This window comes from Trichomycterus rosablanca, chromosome 20 (assembly GCF_030014385.1).
Source record: "Trichomycterus rosablanca isolate fTriRos1 chromosome 20, fTriRos1.hap1, whole genome shotgun sequence".
NCBI classification, from domain to species: Eukaryota; Metazoa; Chordata; class Actinopteri; order Siluriformes; family Trichomycteridae; genus Trichomycterus; species Trichomycterus rosablanca.
In genome coordinates, this window is record NC_086007.1 from 23077937 (window position 1) to 23095646 (window position 17710).

Genomic DNA, 17710 nt, shown 5'->3' on the forward strand with positions numbered 1-17710 from the left:
ATGATGAGCCAGAATGCATAAAGTTTTTCTACAAAGAAAAAGTGCCAGCATTGGGGTCTGCCACCCCTGGCACTGCCCGGCTTTGCCAGCACTTTCAGAACAGGTTTCATTTTGCTACACTATATGACACACATCACCGTATTGCTGTCTACTCGGCTTACATCTTTGAGCCCAGCAATGGAGGAGGAAGAGAAAAACGCTGGTTTGTGGAGCCACAGGTAAGAGTTGAAGATAAAGTGTAAATGTTCTACATAGTGATTGCTTCTATTTTAAGAAATTTGACTCTGTTGATATAACTGTTTTGCCATTTGATGTCATGGATGATTTCATGAATACCTGCATCATGACTGATTCTTGTTTGGTCATTGGCAAATCAGCATATGCATTTTCTATGTTTATAAAAGTGTATAAAAGTATTAAAGTATAAGTATTAAAGTATATTTAAGTATAAGTATTAAAAGTATTTTTAAGGGACAAATGGTTGACAATACCAAGAACTGGACATCCCCTCCCAATTTGATTAAAAGGCATTAGACCTTTGCTAAAACGCTGAAGATGAATTTCACCTTTCAGCACAACTACCCAAGGCGTACCCCCAAATTAACAAAAGAATCAGCTTCACCAGAAGCTTTGGAATGGCCCAGACCTTAAGAAGGCTGCGCACAGAAGACACCCTCACAATCCACTCTTTTTTTGCAAGGAGGAGTGGGCATAGATTGCCAAGTCAAGATAAACTCCTACTGAAGAACTGAATGCGGTCACAAAATCAAAAGGTCTTTCAACAAAGTATTAGTTTAGGTTTTTTTAAATACTATATAGATATAAAGAATTTTACAGATTATAGCCACATTAAAAGTGAAAAAGTTCTGAAATTATTAATCTTGGTCTCATTTTGTGCATAACAAAACCTGGCATTGTACCTAGGGTGTGTAGACTTTTCATATCCACTGTATAGTATATAGTGTAAATGCACTATGGAACCTTGGATTCTCATCTCCAGTTATGTGTTGTTCTGTTGACCTTTTTATCCTTTTATTTTTCTAGCTGGTGAACCAGAACTGGGCAGGTGAAATGAAAGACGGCTATTGGCTAGGACAAGACTATCCTGGTATTTACCAGGGTGAGAGACAGGCTCTGAATGAGGATTACACTAACTCAGGGTTCGACCGTGGCCATCTCAATCCCAATGGACACCATGCAGGTATTAATTCATATGAATGTATTTTTTAATCATGAAGGAAAAAAAAGAGAGAGACATAATGCCAGGCTACTTTTTAATACATTTATTGGAAACAAATATTCAACCACTTTGTTACATGCTTCCAGTAATTCCAGTACCAGTATCCACTTTAAGCGTACAAACATAATGTCTTGACTTTGTACTTATAATTCTGAACATGAAGGTGTGATTTACAGTATAAGCAAAATGATAGTGAAAAAAACATTTATAGGGTAAATATGTACACAGGCACCATTAACTAATAACATAAGTGCATTCTTTAAGTGCAAATTAGTTACTATTGCATTTTCAGGACATCAACAGATATAGTAATGACAGGCATTTTTGACACTCTTAAGTCATTATACATGCACAGCAATCCCCCCCCCAAGATTCAGTTTGATAACATACTTTAAGACTATCTGCAATATTTCCTGTGCATCCAGCTGCCATTCAACCCCATTAAACTATAGATCCACCACCAACTAATAGCAGTTCTTGAGCTTATTTTTAAATAGTTCACTAGACATGATGTTTCCTACTCCTTACAGGATGTGTTGTTTGCATACAACTGTAAAATACTATTTAACCCATGTTAACTCCATGATTTCTCCTGTTGCATCTAGTGCCGAGTCGTAACGCCACATTCACTCTCACCAACGTGGTGCCCCAGAACCCTAAACTGAACCAGAATGCCTGGGCCAATCATGAATCCAACCTGGCTAAGATGTTCAGAGCTGAGTGTAACAAGGCCTACGTGCTGGTGGGTGCCATTCCATCTGCTGACAACTGGATCATCAAAAATAACGTCAAACGCGTCAATATTCCAGAGTACATATGGAACGCATACTGCTGCACCAATCAGAATGGCTCTCCTATTCGCAGCGGGGCAGCGATCGCCCTCAATACTGAGCAGAACCTAGTTGAACAGTACACACTAAGCGAGCTGAATACTTTCTTCCAGTTTTACTCCATCACACCAGTAGGGGAGCTGTTCCAAAATCAGTGCCAATAACAGGTTGTAAAGTCACAACACGACATGAAAAAAGCAAAAATGTAAATATGTTGAAGGCCTGAAATGCAGAAATGGATGTATATCAACAACTGAAACAAAACATGAAATATCTTGGGTTCATGGTGTCTGCAATGAAATAAAAGTCAAAGTAAATGTAAGAAACAGTTTTTTTTGTTTGTTACTTTTGATTTTCCATACTGTCCAATGGCTGGGGTTTGATGGGTCTCACCACACAATCACTATTGGATTCAAATCAGTAATCCAGAACTATATAAAAAGTTAAAGTTGTGATTAACAGGCACAGTTGGAGATGAGGAAAGGAAAGGAAGGTCAGACAGGGTTGTTCCTCTTCACATTTTGTCATATTGTTATTTGACTATTGTTACTGGCGTCCTCGGGAGCAAGATAAGTAAATTAAAATGAGTGGGGTTTATTTATTCATGATACATGATCATTTTGATTTTGCATACATTGAACTGTATAAAAGTGAAAGTTTCTTTTTTATTTACTCACATTTACAGTGTTGAAGGGGGATTGTAAGCTTGCTAAATCTCAAAAGAAAACCTCTGATCAGTGCATGGTGCTAAATCTTTGCAATGACATCGCCTCAGTCTGCCGACAGTGCCAACATGCAGCCATATTCGGTCCATATGCGGGCCGACAGACTGGCCTTTAAACATAACTACTCCTCATGCCACTACTCTATGGAATAACACATTTTATACAAAAATAAATCGATATTTAAAAGTGATTCGTATGACAGAGGTATTGTTTTGGTAACAGATTTGCTCAATGTAAATGGTGAAATGTATCAATATATATTATATATAATTCTTTAGTTGCTAATTTATCCTGATTACTACGATGACTGAATGGCATTTCCCTTAATGACACAATGAAGATGCTCCAAACTAAGGTAATGGTAGTCATGTTGACTGAGATCACTAGCTGCTTCAATTATCGCTACGCCAGTTTACGTGTGACACAAGCATGTAAGTGCAAGCCCTTCCGGAACCCATACAGATTGTATTGCAGTGCCTACATTTCGGGGAAAAAAGTGCCTTAATCAGACTGAAATCGCCCAAAAGGGGCGGTACTGTACGGAACACAACTCGACGCTGATTGACCTACGATATTCAGAGGCAAGACAGACTGTCCAGAACGGTCACAGCTAGTTTAACACTGGTTGAATGTGATAGAAACATTTCTTCCCTTTCGCCCTTTGGTGGTGCCTCGCCCGATCGCCCTAAGGAACGAGCCACCTACGTTCATACATATTTCTTAAATGTTTTGTGGGCTCTTGCAAAGTTCAGCTTTTCAAAATGTGCACAACTGCTGTATCACAAAAGTGATAATTAGGGGATAATTATTTGATGAAACCCTTTATGTCAGTGTGAGCCATGACTGCAACAGACGCAAAAGGCAGCGGGTGAAAGGTTCTTTCACATTTACTCCAGTGTTGAAAGGGGGATTGTAAGCTTGGTAAATCTTTTAAAAAATCTCTGATCAGTGCATGATGCTAAATCTTTGCAATGACATCGCCTCAGTCATGGCTCCAGATACCTGTCACATACCAGGACCTCATTGAGTCACTCCCAGTTCGTCTAGTTGCTGTCCGTTCTGCACGTGACACGCTGCGCTCTGGATATTAGCTGGTCATAATAATGTGACTCAACTGTGTATAGTCTATATTTTAATTAACAAATTAATATTTTAAAAATGTGTTGTTTTTCATTTGCACCTGTCCAGATAATTTATTTATCATTTATATTGTTATATTGTTACTGACTTTTGCAAAGTTACAAGGTAAATATGCCAAATGAATTTAATGTAGAGTGTGTTGGGGCAAGGACTATGTATAATTGCCCAGTAGGGCGTCCTCGGGAGCAAGATAAGTAAATTTAAATGAGTGGGGTTTATTTATTCATGATACATGATCATTTTGATTTTGCGTACATTAAACTGTATAAAATATATAGAAATGCATGTCATTTGACTTTAATCTCGTTATTATCTTGACTTTAATCTCATAATTATTTTGACTTTAATCTCGTAATTATTTCGATTTTAATCTCGTTATTATCTTGACTTTAATCTTGTAATATTTTGACTTTATTCTCATAATATTTTGACTTTATTCTCATAATACTTTGACTTTAATCTAATTAAAAATGGTAATCGACTGTGTAAAGTCTATATTTTAATGAACAAATTCATATTTTAAAAATTAATTTAATCTCGAAATTGAAACTCACATGACTTTATTCTCAAAATCAAAACTTTTTACAAAAAAAAATCTTTAAAGTGGCCCTAATGCGCCGTCGTAGGTAATTCCTAACATCAAAATTGAAGGTATTGATATATTAGATCGAAAATGTAACAATGTACATATTAGAAAGGCATTAAGTGTTCATCACAGTTCTCCTACTGGAACTTTGAAATGGAAAAGATATTTTCCTGGGATACCACTTGAAAAAGTTTGGCAAAATGTGAACAGGTTTTTTATACACAATAAGGTTAAAGAAATCCATCTCAAGATACTTGATAGAATTTACCCATGTAATGCATATCTTCAGAAATTTCATGTTAATGCAACATCACAGTGCTCTTTTTGTAACTATGAATTGAAAACAACTGTACATCAGTTTTTTTCTTGTGGTTATTCAGTGAACTTTTGGAATGAAATATCATTGTTGATCTTTAATACTTTTCGTAAATTAATACACATTAACGAGACAATGGTTCTACTTTTGTTGATCAATACTGGCCTTTCTATTGTTGATGATGCTATTCAGCTTATAGCCCTGCTAGGAAAATTTCATCTACATAAAGCTAGAATTACCTCCACTAAACCTAACTTTACATTATTTATGGTTGATTTAAAACTGCTATATGAATCCCTGTCTAAAATTGTAAGTGCAAGACCTGAAATTATTTGTAGATAAGCAGACACAACAGACCTGTGCACCATGTGCAGTATTCTAACTATACAAAAGATATTATAACTGTGAGTTAATATCCAGTACTTGTTAGCTGAGCCGCTAGTGTTATAACTCTTCATCATATTATTATTGTAATACATACATTTATATTTTTTGTTTCTGTGTGCTTTGCTTTCTCACAACGTTACCGTCATGGCAAAATTTCCCTCAGGATAAGTCAAGTATTTATCACCACCAAGCGGCAACTCGTAGTTGTGTTTGCTGGGTGAATAAATGAGCAGCTACTTAGGATGCTCTCCATGGGTCCTCAACGCTGTAATAATATTAAAACAGAAATATACTTCAAACTATTATACAGCAAACATTGTAAAAACGTTTTACTATCGTACCAATAAGTAACTTTATAAAATAACACTTAAGCAGTTGTTTAAAATAATGAGCAAAAATATACCAAACATCTTATTAAAAGCAAGTATTTCAGAATATTAAATTAAATGAAACTTAAATGTAACTAAAAGTATACTTTGTGGTAGTGTACTTATTAAAAGTATACTATTTGATCATTTTTAAAAAGTATAACAGTTTACCTGCTATGATTTGATTAAAGTGATTAAAGTTGGACATTTATACATTTTTAACACGTTTGAAATAAGTACAGACATTTGCTGGTTTATATCTAGTACACTATATAAATCTCAGTTAGTTTGAAGTTTATTTCCCTCCACTGGGTTTGGTAGGAATATAATAGATCACCGAGCGCTACAACAACATTCAGCTCAATCCGGTTTGCGTTCATCTCCGATTGTTACCGTAAACTGACTGCTGCTACATTAAAGTGCATTTTTCATTTATAATAAAGAGCTGAAATGAATCCTCACTACAATGTGGGCTTTAAGGACTTGTGTGTGCACCGTGTGCAGTACATTAACTATACACAACACATTACAGCCGATAGTTAATAAGCAAGCTCAACAGCACCGGTACTTGTTAGCTTAGCCGCTAAGCTAATAGCGCTCTTTATTTATAATTCTCCATCATAATAATATTGTAACACGGACCTGTTTGTAAGCAGCTGCTCTCAGAAGGGCTGTTGATGAATTCAGATGTTTAAAGCGTCAGATTTCCCGTTTGTGGTGCTTTAATTTATCGTCACTTCTGAATGAAACTCATTGTCGGGTGAATAAACGTGTCCATTTTAATTGTAGACCGAATATGTTTGTCCTTGTTGGCTTAAATGTATAATTAGATGATCTGATCTGATTACATTTATTAATCATTATAATTAAAGTGAAAAGGAAGGCGCAAAATAGAAAAACAGCAGGGAGCTTTACTGCGCATGCGCGACCACTTTACGTACACTTCTTGGCGTAAGTGCGAATGGCGCAGGACGCGCAAAGTGCGTAACGTCGAATTTACGTACATATAATTTACACTATTTTTTCCCATAAAAATTGCCCCATTTTTGTATATAATACATACCTTTTTGTAAGTATTACTATTTAATTACTATAAATATTAATTAGATCCAAGAGAAAGTTTAATCAGGGAGATAAATATACGTACACTTCTACTAGCTTTAAAAGTGGCATCAAGGACACAAAACCATGGACTAACATTAAATGTGATTTGCATTATTTCTTCCTGTCACGATAATTAGAAGTACATATTGCATGTATTTATATATATATATATATATATATATATATATATATATATATATATATATATATATATATATATACTGTATATATATATGCCAGCATAAATAGCTGTGAATGCTGGTGTGATTTCTACCTGATTCTTTTGCACTTTTCTAGTAATACCCTTTACTTAATCAAATAATAAAATGCACTATTACGCTTCGTGTCACCATTTCCCCACAACTATCTCAACTATCAACTACCCATCTTTTCATTTCTCAGTCTGATTGCAAGCACAGATCGGGCAGATTTTCACTTTCAAGACCCATTTCATAATGCAAAAAAGCCTTTAAGCATGCTAATAAACCATCGTGTGTGTGCAAATCAGGACAATAATCGAGTACAGTTAGGTAAAATTTATATGTACTTTATTTGTGCTTGTAAATAGACACAGACAAAAAGCAGCATGAACAATTACAAACACGATCGCTGTTCCACCCGCTTGCAACCAGCTTAGCTCATCGTTGCCATAACAGATGATCATTTATCCAAATAACGCTCCCTGGCATCTTTGCTGAGCTTGTCTCGGTGTGGTTTGCTCTTATTTCACCTCAGCTTCTCCAGCTTTCACTGCTACAAAAGAGTAAAAAAAATTGCAATAAGTATCTTTGCTGCTACTTTTACTGTATCACTGACTAAAACAACACATCACGTCTGAGACACTGAGCACACGTGACTGACAAGGACCTATGAGCAACCAGTAATAAGTAGCGGTGCGTGACACTGCAAAATTTGGAATCCATCCGACACAAAGTAAACACAGGGCCAGCATCACAATACAAGTGGAGTTTGCATGTTCTCCTTGTGTCTGCGTGGGTTTCCTCCCACAGTCCAAAGACATGCAAGTGAGGTGAATTGAAGATACTAAATTGTCCAAGACTGTGCTTGATATAAACTTGTGAACTGATAAACCTTGTGTAATGAGTAACTACCGTTCCTGTCATGAATGTAACCAAAGTGTAAAAACATGACGTTAAAATCCTAATAAACAAACAAACAAACAAACTTATAAAAGCAGTTTATTTACTTTCATGTAGGGGGCAGCAGAGTGTCATGATTTATGAGCTAAATGGATCATCAGTATGCTATGACCACCACATGATTTTGTGATTTTTTAATTTATTTTTATTTCTACTGTTAATTAGTTCATCATGTGCACGTTAAAACCCAGGACAGCAACAGTTTTAGGCAAATAAATAAAGGATCGATTCTGATCAATTCGCCAACACCTGCTATTCAGGCAATACAAATCATTAAAAGAAACATAAATGTAGTGATGAAGCTGGCAAGAAACCAAATCTGACAACAACCCCAAACATGAAGCGTGTTTAACCTTAAATGTAAATGTGGCTGTTCAACAAAATACTGCTTCTAATGTTTTATATTATTAAGTACAGTCAAAAGGCATCGTGTGTAACTAAGGAGGACATATTGCACTTGTTCTAGGGGGATTTTAATCTCAGAATAATCACAAATATAGTCAGTTGAAGCTCATTCAGTTTGGTTCCAGACTCCATAATATAGTTCTTACAGACACAGAGCTAGCTACTGTAGCAGCTAATAACTAAAAGCTTTTAGGAAGGTAAAACGTTACATTGTGAAATCGCTTCATGATATTTGGAAAACGAGCTTCGGTGCCGTTGCTTTACTTTGTAAACAAAACCACGTGATTCAGAAAACCGAAGCAAGTCGAACGAAGCGACGCTAAAGATCGTCGGGAGTCGGGTTGCCATGGATACGACAACATTGACCGCTCGGTTTCTGCTGAAGAAGGCTTTTGAATGAATCAGCCATGTAATAATAACGAAACGAACTTAATGTATGTTTAAATACAATAATATGGAATACAGAACATATTGATATTTGTTCTTAAAGTCGTTTAGTCAGAACCCTGTAGAGTAGCTTGGTAGCTGTATGTGAGTAAACCATTGTGGAGTTCGGAACCAAACAAAAAGAGCTTGAAATGGTTACAGAGGAATAAATGATTAAAGATATACAATGAAGACTTGTGTGTGCAGTACATTAACTATACGAAACACATTACAGCTGTGAGTTCATATCGGTACTTGTTAGCTTAGCCGCTAGTGCTATCTGCTAAGCTAATTGGGGTGATTTCTGATTCTAAAAGCACTCTGTATTTATAATTCTCCATCATATTAATATTGTAACACGGACCTGTTTGTAAGTAGCTGCTCTCAGAAGGGCTGTAGATGAATTCAGATGTTTAAAGTGGTCAGATTTCTTGTTTCCGGTGCTTTACTTTCTAGTCACTTCTGAGCTGAAACGTTAGCCTCATGGCTATCGTACATGCGGATAGCTCATTTATTCCACCTAGTTGTGCTTGTCTGGTGAATAAATATGTCCATTTCGAATGTAGACCGAATACATTTGTCCTCGTTCGTTTAAACTTAACTACAGATGCGGATCTGTTCACATTTAGAAGCACAAAATCAAGAGCAGGGTAGCATCAAAACGAACACAGGGCATGGGAGCCCCACTACGCATTCTCCGATTCACGAAGCTGACTACGTCACGGGGTGGTTCGTGAATTTGCGTAGGGGGCGGAGAGTGCGTAAGGGGCGTTGACGTCATTTACCCTCCTGTTCCCATTCAAATTGCCCCTATTTCTGTATGTAATACTTAACTTTTTGTAAGTATTAATATTTAATTATTATAATTATTGCTTAGTATTCATATTAATTAATTAGTATTATTTAAGTAGTAATTAGTATTAATTTTATAAATATTAATTAGATCCCAGAGAAAGTTTAATCAGGGAGATAAATATACACTTCTGCTAGCTTTAAAAGTGGCATCAAGGACATTAAATGTGCTTTGCATTATTTCTTTCTCTGACGATAATTAAGACTACATATTGTATGTATTTATAGGCCTAAATGCCAGTGTAAATAGCTGTAAAATGCCGGTGTGAGAAGCCTTTAAGCATGCAAATGAACCGTCGCCTCGACTAAAGAACCATTGTCTTTAAGAGTGTGTGCAAATCAGGACAATAATCAAGTACACTTCGGTAAAATTTCAATATACTGTATATACTTTATTTGTGCTTGTAAACAGACACAGACAAAAAACTAAAAACATTAGCATAAAAAAAGAGTACACCAATAAAGATGGCCAAAAGAATGTGGACCAGATTTCAAATCTCATTCCAAAACCATGTTCTTGCCCACCTCTTGTGTGTAAAATAACCTCCACTCCTTGGGAAAGGCTCCACACAAATTGTTCAAGTGTGTCTGTAAAAATTTGTGCTCACCCAAAGAGCATTGAGCATGGTCAGACCCTGATGCTGGGCAAATAGGCCTGGATCTCAACTCCAGTGAAGGTTTTTCCATGCCAAACTTATCAGTCTATGTCTTTATAGACCTCATATTTCCATTTACAGTGATATTTTTAGGTAGTCCAAGTCCTTTTTACCCATTTTTTTTGTCGGTGTCAGTTTCAAGTAAAAAAGCTCGGCCAAAAGATCCTTCTTTGTGTAATTTGGTTTATTCTAATTGGTTTTGCCGATTCCTCCGGTTCCTGAGTCTTTATTGTGTTAGTGGTGTGCAGGTGTGTGTTAGTGGTGTATCGGTGCAGTGACTCAGGACCAGTTGGATGAGGGGACTGGTATCTTTGCTCAGCTCTTGATGTTTCAGGGCTTTATAATGATAAGATTGGGGGTCGTTCTTGTTTAGACGTTTCCAGAATTTAATTGCTCTTCTCTGTATGTTTATAGTAAGAGGAAATCGACAACATAACTGTTGAATTGTTAAGATGTGTTAAGATTTATTATCTTTAGATTTATTTATTAAATTGGTTGAGACTGTTGAGTCAAGATATAAAACAAAAAAGGGGAAAATCAAGCTTTTCCTCCCTTTATTTTATTTTTTTGAAGTTAAACACTTTATTTGAACATGCACAATTTTCACATTTTATTTATTCTCTTATTTTAAAATGCAGTCTGACTTTTATTTAGTAAATGAAAGAACATTATACACATCGGCAGTCAAACATGTATAATTAGTTATATGTTACGTAATAAATATTGTTAAAAAGTTTTTAAACTGTACTGAATTCATTTGATTTGACAGGTATTGATTACATGTAGGCCATCGGATGATCACTCCACTCAGGAAAACCAGAGAGCTCTTTTTCTGTACTGGGCTGAATGGGCCAACCCCACTCTTTGAAAAACGGAGCCAGGTTTTTCTTTACCACTGTGGAAAACGTATTAGCATAAAGGTTCATCTTGCCTTCATTGTGTTTTGGAACATCTGTGAAGTTATGGTAGGCTGCAAAGACTTTCTTGAAAGCTTCCCAGCCAAACTTTTCCTGCAGCTTAAAAAAAAAAACAGGTTAAAAATGATAGGTATATAGGTAATTATAAAGATAAAAAAAAGTTAAAGTAATTATCTTATTTCGAATATCTTTCATTGAAATCTCCTCTAAATTACTTGTTTTTTACTTGATGATCACATAGTATTCAGTTTTCCAGCTTCAGGCTCCATCTTTGGTTTGTACATACCTGAGTGTAGGTTTCCAATGCTGTCCAGACAGTCCAGTTTTTTAGTTGTCTGCCCTCCATAATGTATTGGTTAATTCGTTTTTGTCGTTTGTCCTTCGTCATGTATTTATGAGCATTTTCCTTGTTCACCCCCAGCACTACCTCATACACATACAGGGACCACAAATTATTGGTACACTCAGTGGTGTGGGGTGGAAACTCCCAAACTGAGCGCTGCTGATTATGGCCAAGTTCATGTACTGGTCCCCAGAAATCACTTTTCCCAACAACGTATGGATTCACCAAGTCTGGAGCTGAGATGGAATGCATCATGATGGGGTAACCAGCATGCATGTAGCCTGTCGGAAATGACATCAGAACGTTACGTTAACTGCTTAGCGCATCCTAATAAATGAATGATTCATCAATTTTATGAATGCTGTTATGGTACACCGATCTGGCATAACATTATGTCCACCTTCCTAATACTGTGTTGTTCCCCCTTTTGCTGCCAAAACAGCCCTGCAACTGTGCTGCTCTGTGTATTTTGACACCTTTCTATCAGAACCAGCATTAACTTGTTCAGCAATTTGAGCTACAGTAGCTCGTCTGTTGGATCGGACCACGGGCCAGCCTTCCCTCCCCACGTGCATCAATGAGCCATGGCCGCCCATGACCCTGTTGATGGTTTACCACTGTTCCTTCCTTGGACCACTTTTGATAGATACTGACCACTGCAGACCGGGAATACCCCACAAGAGCTGCAGTTTTGGGATGCTCTGACCCAGTCATCTAGCCATCACAATTTGGCCCTTGTCAGACTCGATCAAATCCTTACACTTGCTAATTTTTCCTGCTTCTAACACGTCAACTTTGAGGATAAAATGTTCACTTGCTGCCTAATATATCCCACCTACTAACAGGTGCCGTGATGAAGAGATCAGTGTTATTCACTTCACCTGTCAGTGCTCATAATGTTATGCCTGGTCTGTGTAAATCAATCATGTGATCACAACTATATGGATGATTTACTAGTTCTTCACATTCTGATAAAACCAGTATGAATAATTAAAGCATAACAAACCTCCTGAGATCTGAACATCAGCAACGAAGCGCTCTTTGCGTAGAAACTTCGCAGGCTTTGCAGCCAAATCAGCTACGGCTCTCATAATGGAGTCCCAACGCGTGGCCACACTGTCCGGCTGGCGCAGATCACGTATTACATCCGAAGGCAGGGTGATGATGAGATTCTCAAACTCCAGCTCTGCCCAAGGGGCTGGTGCTTTACGGATCTCATCATTCCACTCGCGTACACTGGTACATCCTGAGGGGGAAATGTAAAATTCCAAGATTTCATGTAAATATCATCTATATTTATGGTGGAAACTATGTCTAATTAAACACTATATGGCCAAATGTATGTGGACACCTGAACATGAGTCTCTTGGACATCCCATCCCAAAATGATAGGCATGAATATAGAGTTGGTCCCCGCCCTGCTTGCACTTCCCAACTTATTTTTTTGCCCCCTTTTCAATTTATTTTATTGATTGGTCACACAATAACCCAGATGAACATTGTCAAGTCAAATTTATTTTATTCCCTTTTTACAGTGGACATCATCCTGTCTGTTGAGCAAGCTGAGGGTGACAGTGGCGAGGAAAAACTTCCTTAAAATTACATTGAGAGGAACGCAGGGACCTCCATCCTGCTTGAGTGAGAAGGATGTATCTACTGCAGGCCTCACTGAAGTTCAGTGTACAGATGGATCATTTTTTAAAGATGTGGTTGCCATTACATCTGGCATAACCTTACACAGCATTCCCTTACATGCTTATGCGGCAGGACAATGATCCGAAGTCCACCTCTGAATGGATTCGTATTAATTTAATAAATAAATCTATAATGTATGGATTGATAATTTAAAAGCTGCATTTTATTTATTATTTTATATTAAAATAAGTTGGCATGTATCAGACTTACCAGACTTATAGTATGGCACTTTTACAGCTGTCCGTATAACAACCTCCTCGTCATTAACTGTAGTATTAGCAGGTGCGATGAGGTATATGAGGCCTCCCCATAGGTTCCAGATCTTCAGTTTTTCTTTATCCACAGGAAATCGCGCATGCAACACAGGTGCCCGTTTCAGATCCTTATGGTGGCTTAAGTCATCCGTTTGACAGCCAATCTGCACCTGCAGGTATGATGTATTCGAGCATTTGATTTACACCCAATGTCAAAAACCAGGTATGTGACCAGTAAGCGTTCGTTCGGCCTAGGTAGATTTTACAATGTTATATGTAACAGTTTGTCTTATTAAAGGCATATTGATAAGGTCAGCAGAAAATTGAGTCAAGATTCAGTCAGCGAACGCTAAAATCTCAAGCCCGATGCTGCAAATGTGCGCAGTGGCAGGCTAAGCATCTGAACGCACCCTAGGAATGTGGTAGAATAGGGGGTTACACAGCAGCTGTGCATTTGGCACAAACAGATTAGGATGCAGTAAAAGCTTGTTTAACGTAAATGACACAATACAAACAAATCCAGTCAGAATTCAGTAATTACCTGCCAACCTTTTCCCACGATTGTTTGGGGAACTGTAATGTAACTTATCATTCCAGGGGACAAATACAAGCCTGCGCTTATCCACTCTGTATGATCTGAAACAAAGAAAGTTAAAAGATTTGATGATCAAAGATCATTCTTAACCTTTTTTTTTAATTATTCAAATACATTTTAGTACAGCATAGTATAGCTTAAATATATTAAGTATTAAACACACTCGTTGAGTACTTTATTTTAGGAAAACCTGTGTTAAATGTGTGCAGTGGAGGGGGAGTCACATGGAGCTTAGCATGGCTCTCCGTTAGTAATATGGCTTTGTGTGCGAACCAAAAACTGGCACGTGATAAAAAGCGGCTTGGCTTTCATTTATCAAATTGGGGATTTGTGCAAGCTGCGGCGGATTCTTAATTGGAAATTGAAAACGACTATATTGAGAGATAAAAGAAAAAACCCAGGACAAAACATGACTGGTTGTGATACAAGTAAAGAACAGAAAAGATTTTACCTTTTGTACATGCACTGATACAAACACTTGCATCGGTCACAGATGGCAGATCGGGGCTGTCCACGATGAAGTCCGACAGAAGTGTTTCAGGTTCTTTGCAAACCTTGGAAAGCTCAGTGGCCACCTGCAGCAGCAGGAGATCCCTTTCATGTTTGCTGGAATTAGTCAGTGGGAATTTTGGAAGCCCTGCTTTCTTCACAAGTTTCATAAGAAGGTTATAACAACTACAGTCTTGTCCCTGCATGCGGAGGCAGGAGACACAGTCACTGCCCAGCTTACTCAGAAATTGCTGTTCTTGGTCGGTCAGTTGTTGTCCATGGAACACATGCTGGACAAAACGATGCAGCATGTTCGGGAAAACATAAATCTGTGAGGTGCCATGTTGTTTCACCTGTGCAGCCGGGTACAACCCAGCTTTTACAGTTTTACCCAACAGGCACAATCCCATTTTATAGAGGATTCGATTTCCAGGGCAATCTGTTACCAAATTACACTTAGGTTTGCTTTGAACCCACCACCAAGCGTGTCCACCAATGAGGAGGCCACCACCACCGGCAACAAATTCTTGGATTTCTTTGCTTTGTGTATCATCATAAGATTCACACACAAAGACACTCAAGCCTTCCTTTAGGTTAGTTAACTGGCACTGCAGTCCAGACCTACTCATTAGGTGGTAGGCACCTTTATGTTGAGGTAAGATGCCGACCACACCTTTACGTCCTCGATCAAGCCAAAAAAGAGCGTTGATCAAAAAGGTGGATAGTGAATTTCGATCTAAGTATCTTTCATGGCCGGCTGCTATTACTCGGCCCTGTCCGTAACGGGCGCCTGCAATAAACGCCTTTGCATCTGGGGTGAATCCAACAGGAAATGCTGAAGATCCATGCACAAATATTTCTGATGGTACCTCCTTGCCTTGGATGTCAAACTCTGACACACCTTGTAGAAGAAATTCTAAATCATCTTTGAAATCCACGTTCGGGAAAACATGCACATGTGAGGTGCCATGTTGTTTCACCTGTGTGGCCTGGTACAACCCAGCTTTTACAGTTTTACCCAACAGGCACAATCCCATTTTATAAAGGATTTGATTTCCAGGGCAATCTGTTACCAAATTTCTCTTAGGGTTGCTTTGAACCCACCACCAAGCATGTCCACCAATGAGGAGGCCACCACCACCGGCAACGAATTCTTGGATTTCTTTGCTTTGTGTATCATCATAAGATTCACACACAAAGACACTCAAGCCTTCCTTTAGGTTAGTTAACTGGCACTGCAGTCCAGACCTACTCATTAGGTGGTAGGCACCTTTATGTTGAGGTAAGATGCCGACCACACCTTTACGTCCTCGATCAAGCCAAAGAAGAGCGTTGATCAAAAAGGTGGATAGTGAATTTCGATCTAAGTATCTTTCATGGCCGACTGCTATTACTCGGCCCTGTCCGTAACGGGCGCCTGCAATAAACGCCTTTTTATCTGGGGTGAATCCAACAGGAAATGCTGAAGATCCATGCACAAATATTTCTGATGGTACCTCCTTGCCTTGGATGTCAAACTCTGACACACCTTGTAGAAGAAATTCTAAATCATCTTTGAAATCCACGTTCGGGAAAACATGCACATGTGAGGTGCCATGTTGTTTCACCTGTGTGGCCTGGTACAACCCAGCTTTTACAGTTTTACCCAACAGGCACAATCCCATTTTATAAAGCATTTGATTTCCAGGGCAATCTGTTACCAAATTACTCTTAGGGTTGCTTTGGGCCCACCACCAAGCGTGTCCACCAATGAGGAGGCCGCCACCACCGGCAATGAATTCTTGGATTTGTTTGCTTTGTGTATCATCATAAGATTCACACACAAAGACGCTCAAGCCTTCCTTTAGGTTAGTTAACTGGCACTGCAGTACAGACCTACTCATTAGGTGGTAGGCACCTTTATGTTTAGGTAAGATGCCGACCACACCTTTACGTCCTTGATCAAGCCAAAGAAGAGCATTAATCAAAAAGGTGGATAGTGAATGTCGATCTAAGTATCGTTCATGGCCGGCTGCTATTACTCGGCCCTGTCCGTAACGGGCGCCTGCAATAAACGCCTTTTTATCTGGGGTAAATCCAACAGGAAATGCTGAAGATCCATGCACAAATATTTCTGATGGTACCTCCTTGCCTTCGATGTCAAACTCTGTCACACCTTGTAGAAGGAATTCTATATCATCTTTGAAATCCCTAACAGAAAATGAAATTTACATTATTTCAATGTATATCTTTTTTCCTTTTCAAAGGTGATGTATTTGTAGCAACAATAAAAATATATCCAATTTAAAAAGCTATTTAACATGTGTAATACATTGTTTGCATAAGGAACTCTATCTTTCTTATTTTAGTAATGAATAAATTATGTATCTTTTCAATAAAAAATAAGGAACATATAGTTGAACTTTAAAAATACATAATTGTCTCATTTTAATTGCATTTTCACTCAATAACGATCAGTTATTTCATTTCTCATTTTACAAGAACCGACTCTATCCGTTACCAAACGACTCCTCTTTCAGTAGCAGTGCGCACTTAATTAAGAGTCGATTCCTTAGCAAACGACTCATTAAACACTGATTCAATTTTGAAGGTAGTGAGAAAAATCAACAGATTTAACTTTTGGCAAAAGCTACAGTCTAATCAACAATTTAATCATTATCTCATTATATATGTTAATTTGGTCCAGGGTAAAAATAGAAAATTTTTTTGAACTCAGTAAAATAGATTTAAACAGAGATATCCACTTTTAACACAGTTAATCAGATTACTTACATGGCTCAGTTGGTTAAGGGTTTGGCGTAATGGCAGGGTTGTAGTTCAGGAGTTAAACAGTAGACTGTAGAAGGTTATTTCTGCTGTAATATAAAAGCAGAAGTGTCACTTATAAAATCCCACTTTGTATTGAGCAATGGCTCTGTTTCAAACCGCATACTGTCACCCAAACCACCCAAATCTGTATGCAGTATCAAGTAACTTCCAGTTAATTTCACTGGAAATGGATGTTTTTTTTATTACTGTGCAATGCTATAGCTACTTGTTTATCTATCATACAGGCATTTTGTAACTTCTCCATTTTGTGGAAGTCTTGAAGATTAATTAACTGGAAGAGATTTTTTTTACCAGTAGTACCTATTAAACACAACTATGTTCTCACAACCCTGTGCTACAAAATTAGGCCAACAAGCTGGTTTTAACTGGTAATCAGCCTTTAGCTGGTCAGGG

At 37.8% G+C, this 17710-nt stretch overlaps 2 protein-coding genes and 1 long non-coding RNA gene across 3 annotated transcripts in view; 1 reads left to right on the forward strand and 2 right to left on the reverse strand.

Annotated features, from left to right (window-relative positions):
- si:dkey-243k1.3 (endonuclease domain-containing 1 protein-like) overlaps window positions 1–2343 on the forward strand; it is a 3582-nt gene extending 1239 nt beyond the window's left edge. The window contains exons 2-4 of the mRNA XM_063016504.1: window positions 1–218; window positions 1045–1201; window positions 1846–2343. The exon at window positions 1–218 is cut by the window's left edge and continues 73 nt beyond it. Coding sequence (XP_062872574.1) covers window positions 1–218; window positions 1045–1201; window positions 1846–2234 — 764 coding nt within the window. The 3' untranslated portion in view covers window positions 2235–2343. The remainder of the gene's footprint in view (window positions 219–1044; window positions 1202–1845) is intronic.
- A 4884-nt stretch (window positions 2344–7227) lies between these two features.
- Window positions 7228–9384, reverse strand: LOC134334693 (uncharacterized). The gene is made up of 2 exons (XR_010015513.1): window positions 9052–9384; window positions 7228–7449 (listed from the first exon to the last, which is right to left on the reverse strand). It is a non-coding gene; the product is annotated as an uncharacterized LOC134334693 (long non-coding RNA).
- Window positions 9385–10966: 1582 nt separating this feature from the next.
- zgc:162193 (TRPM8 channel-associated factor homolog) lies at window positions 10967–17418 on the reverse strand. The gene is made up of 7 exons (XM_063016506.1): window positions 17414–17418; window positions 14451–16678; window positions 13946–14040; window positions 13361–13574; window positions 12462–12701; window positions 11399–11736; window positions 10967–11211 (listed from the first exon to the last, which is right to left on the reverse strand). The coding sequence occupies exons 1-7, from the start codon at window positions 17416–17418 to the stop codon at window positions 10972–10974; spliced, it is 3360 nt and encodes a 1119-aa protein (XP_062872576.1). The 3' UTR covers window positions 10967–10971.
- Between the last annotated feature and the right edge of the window lie 292 nt (window positions 17419–17710).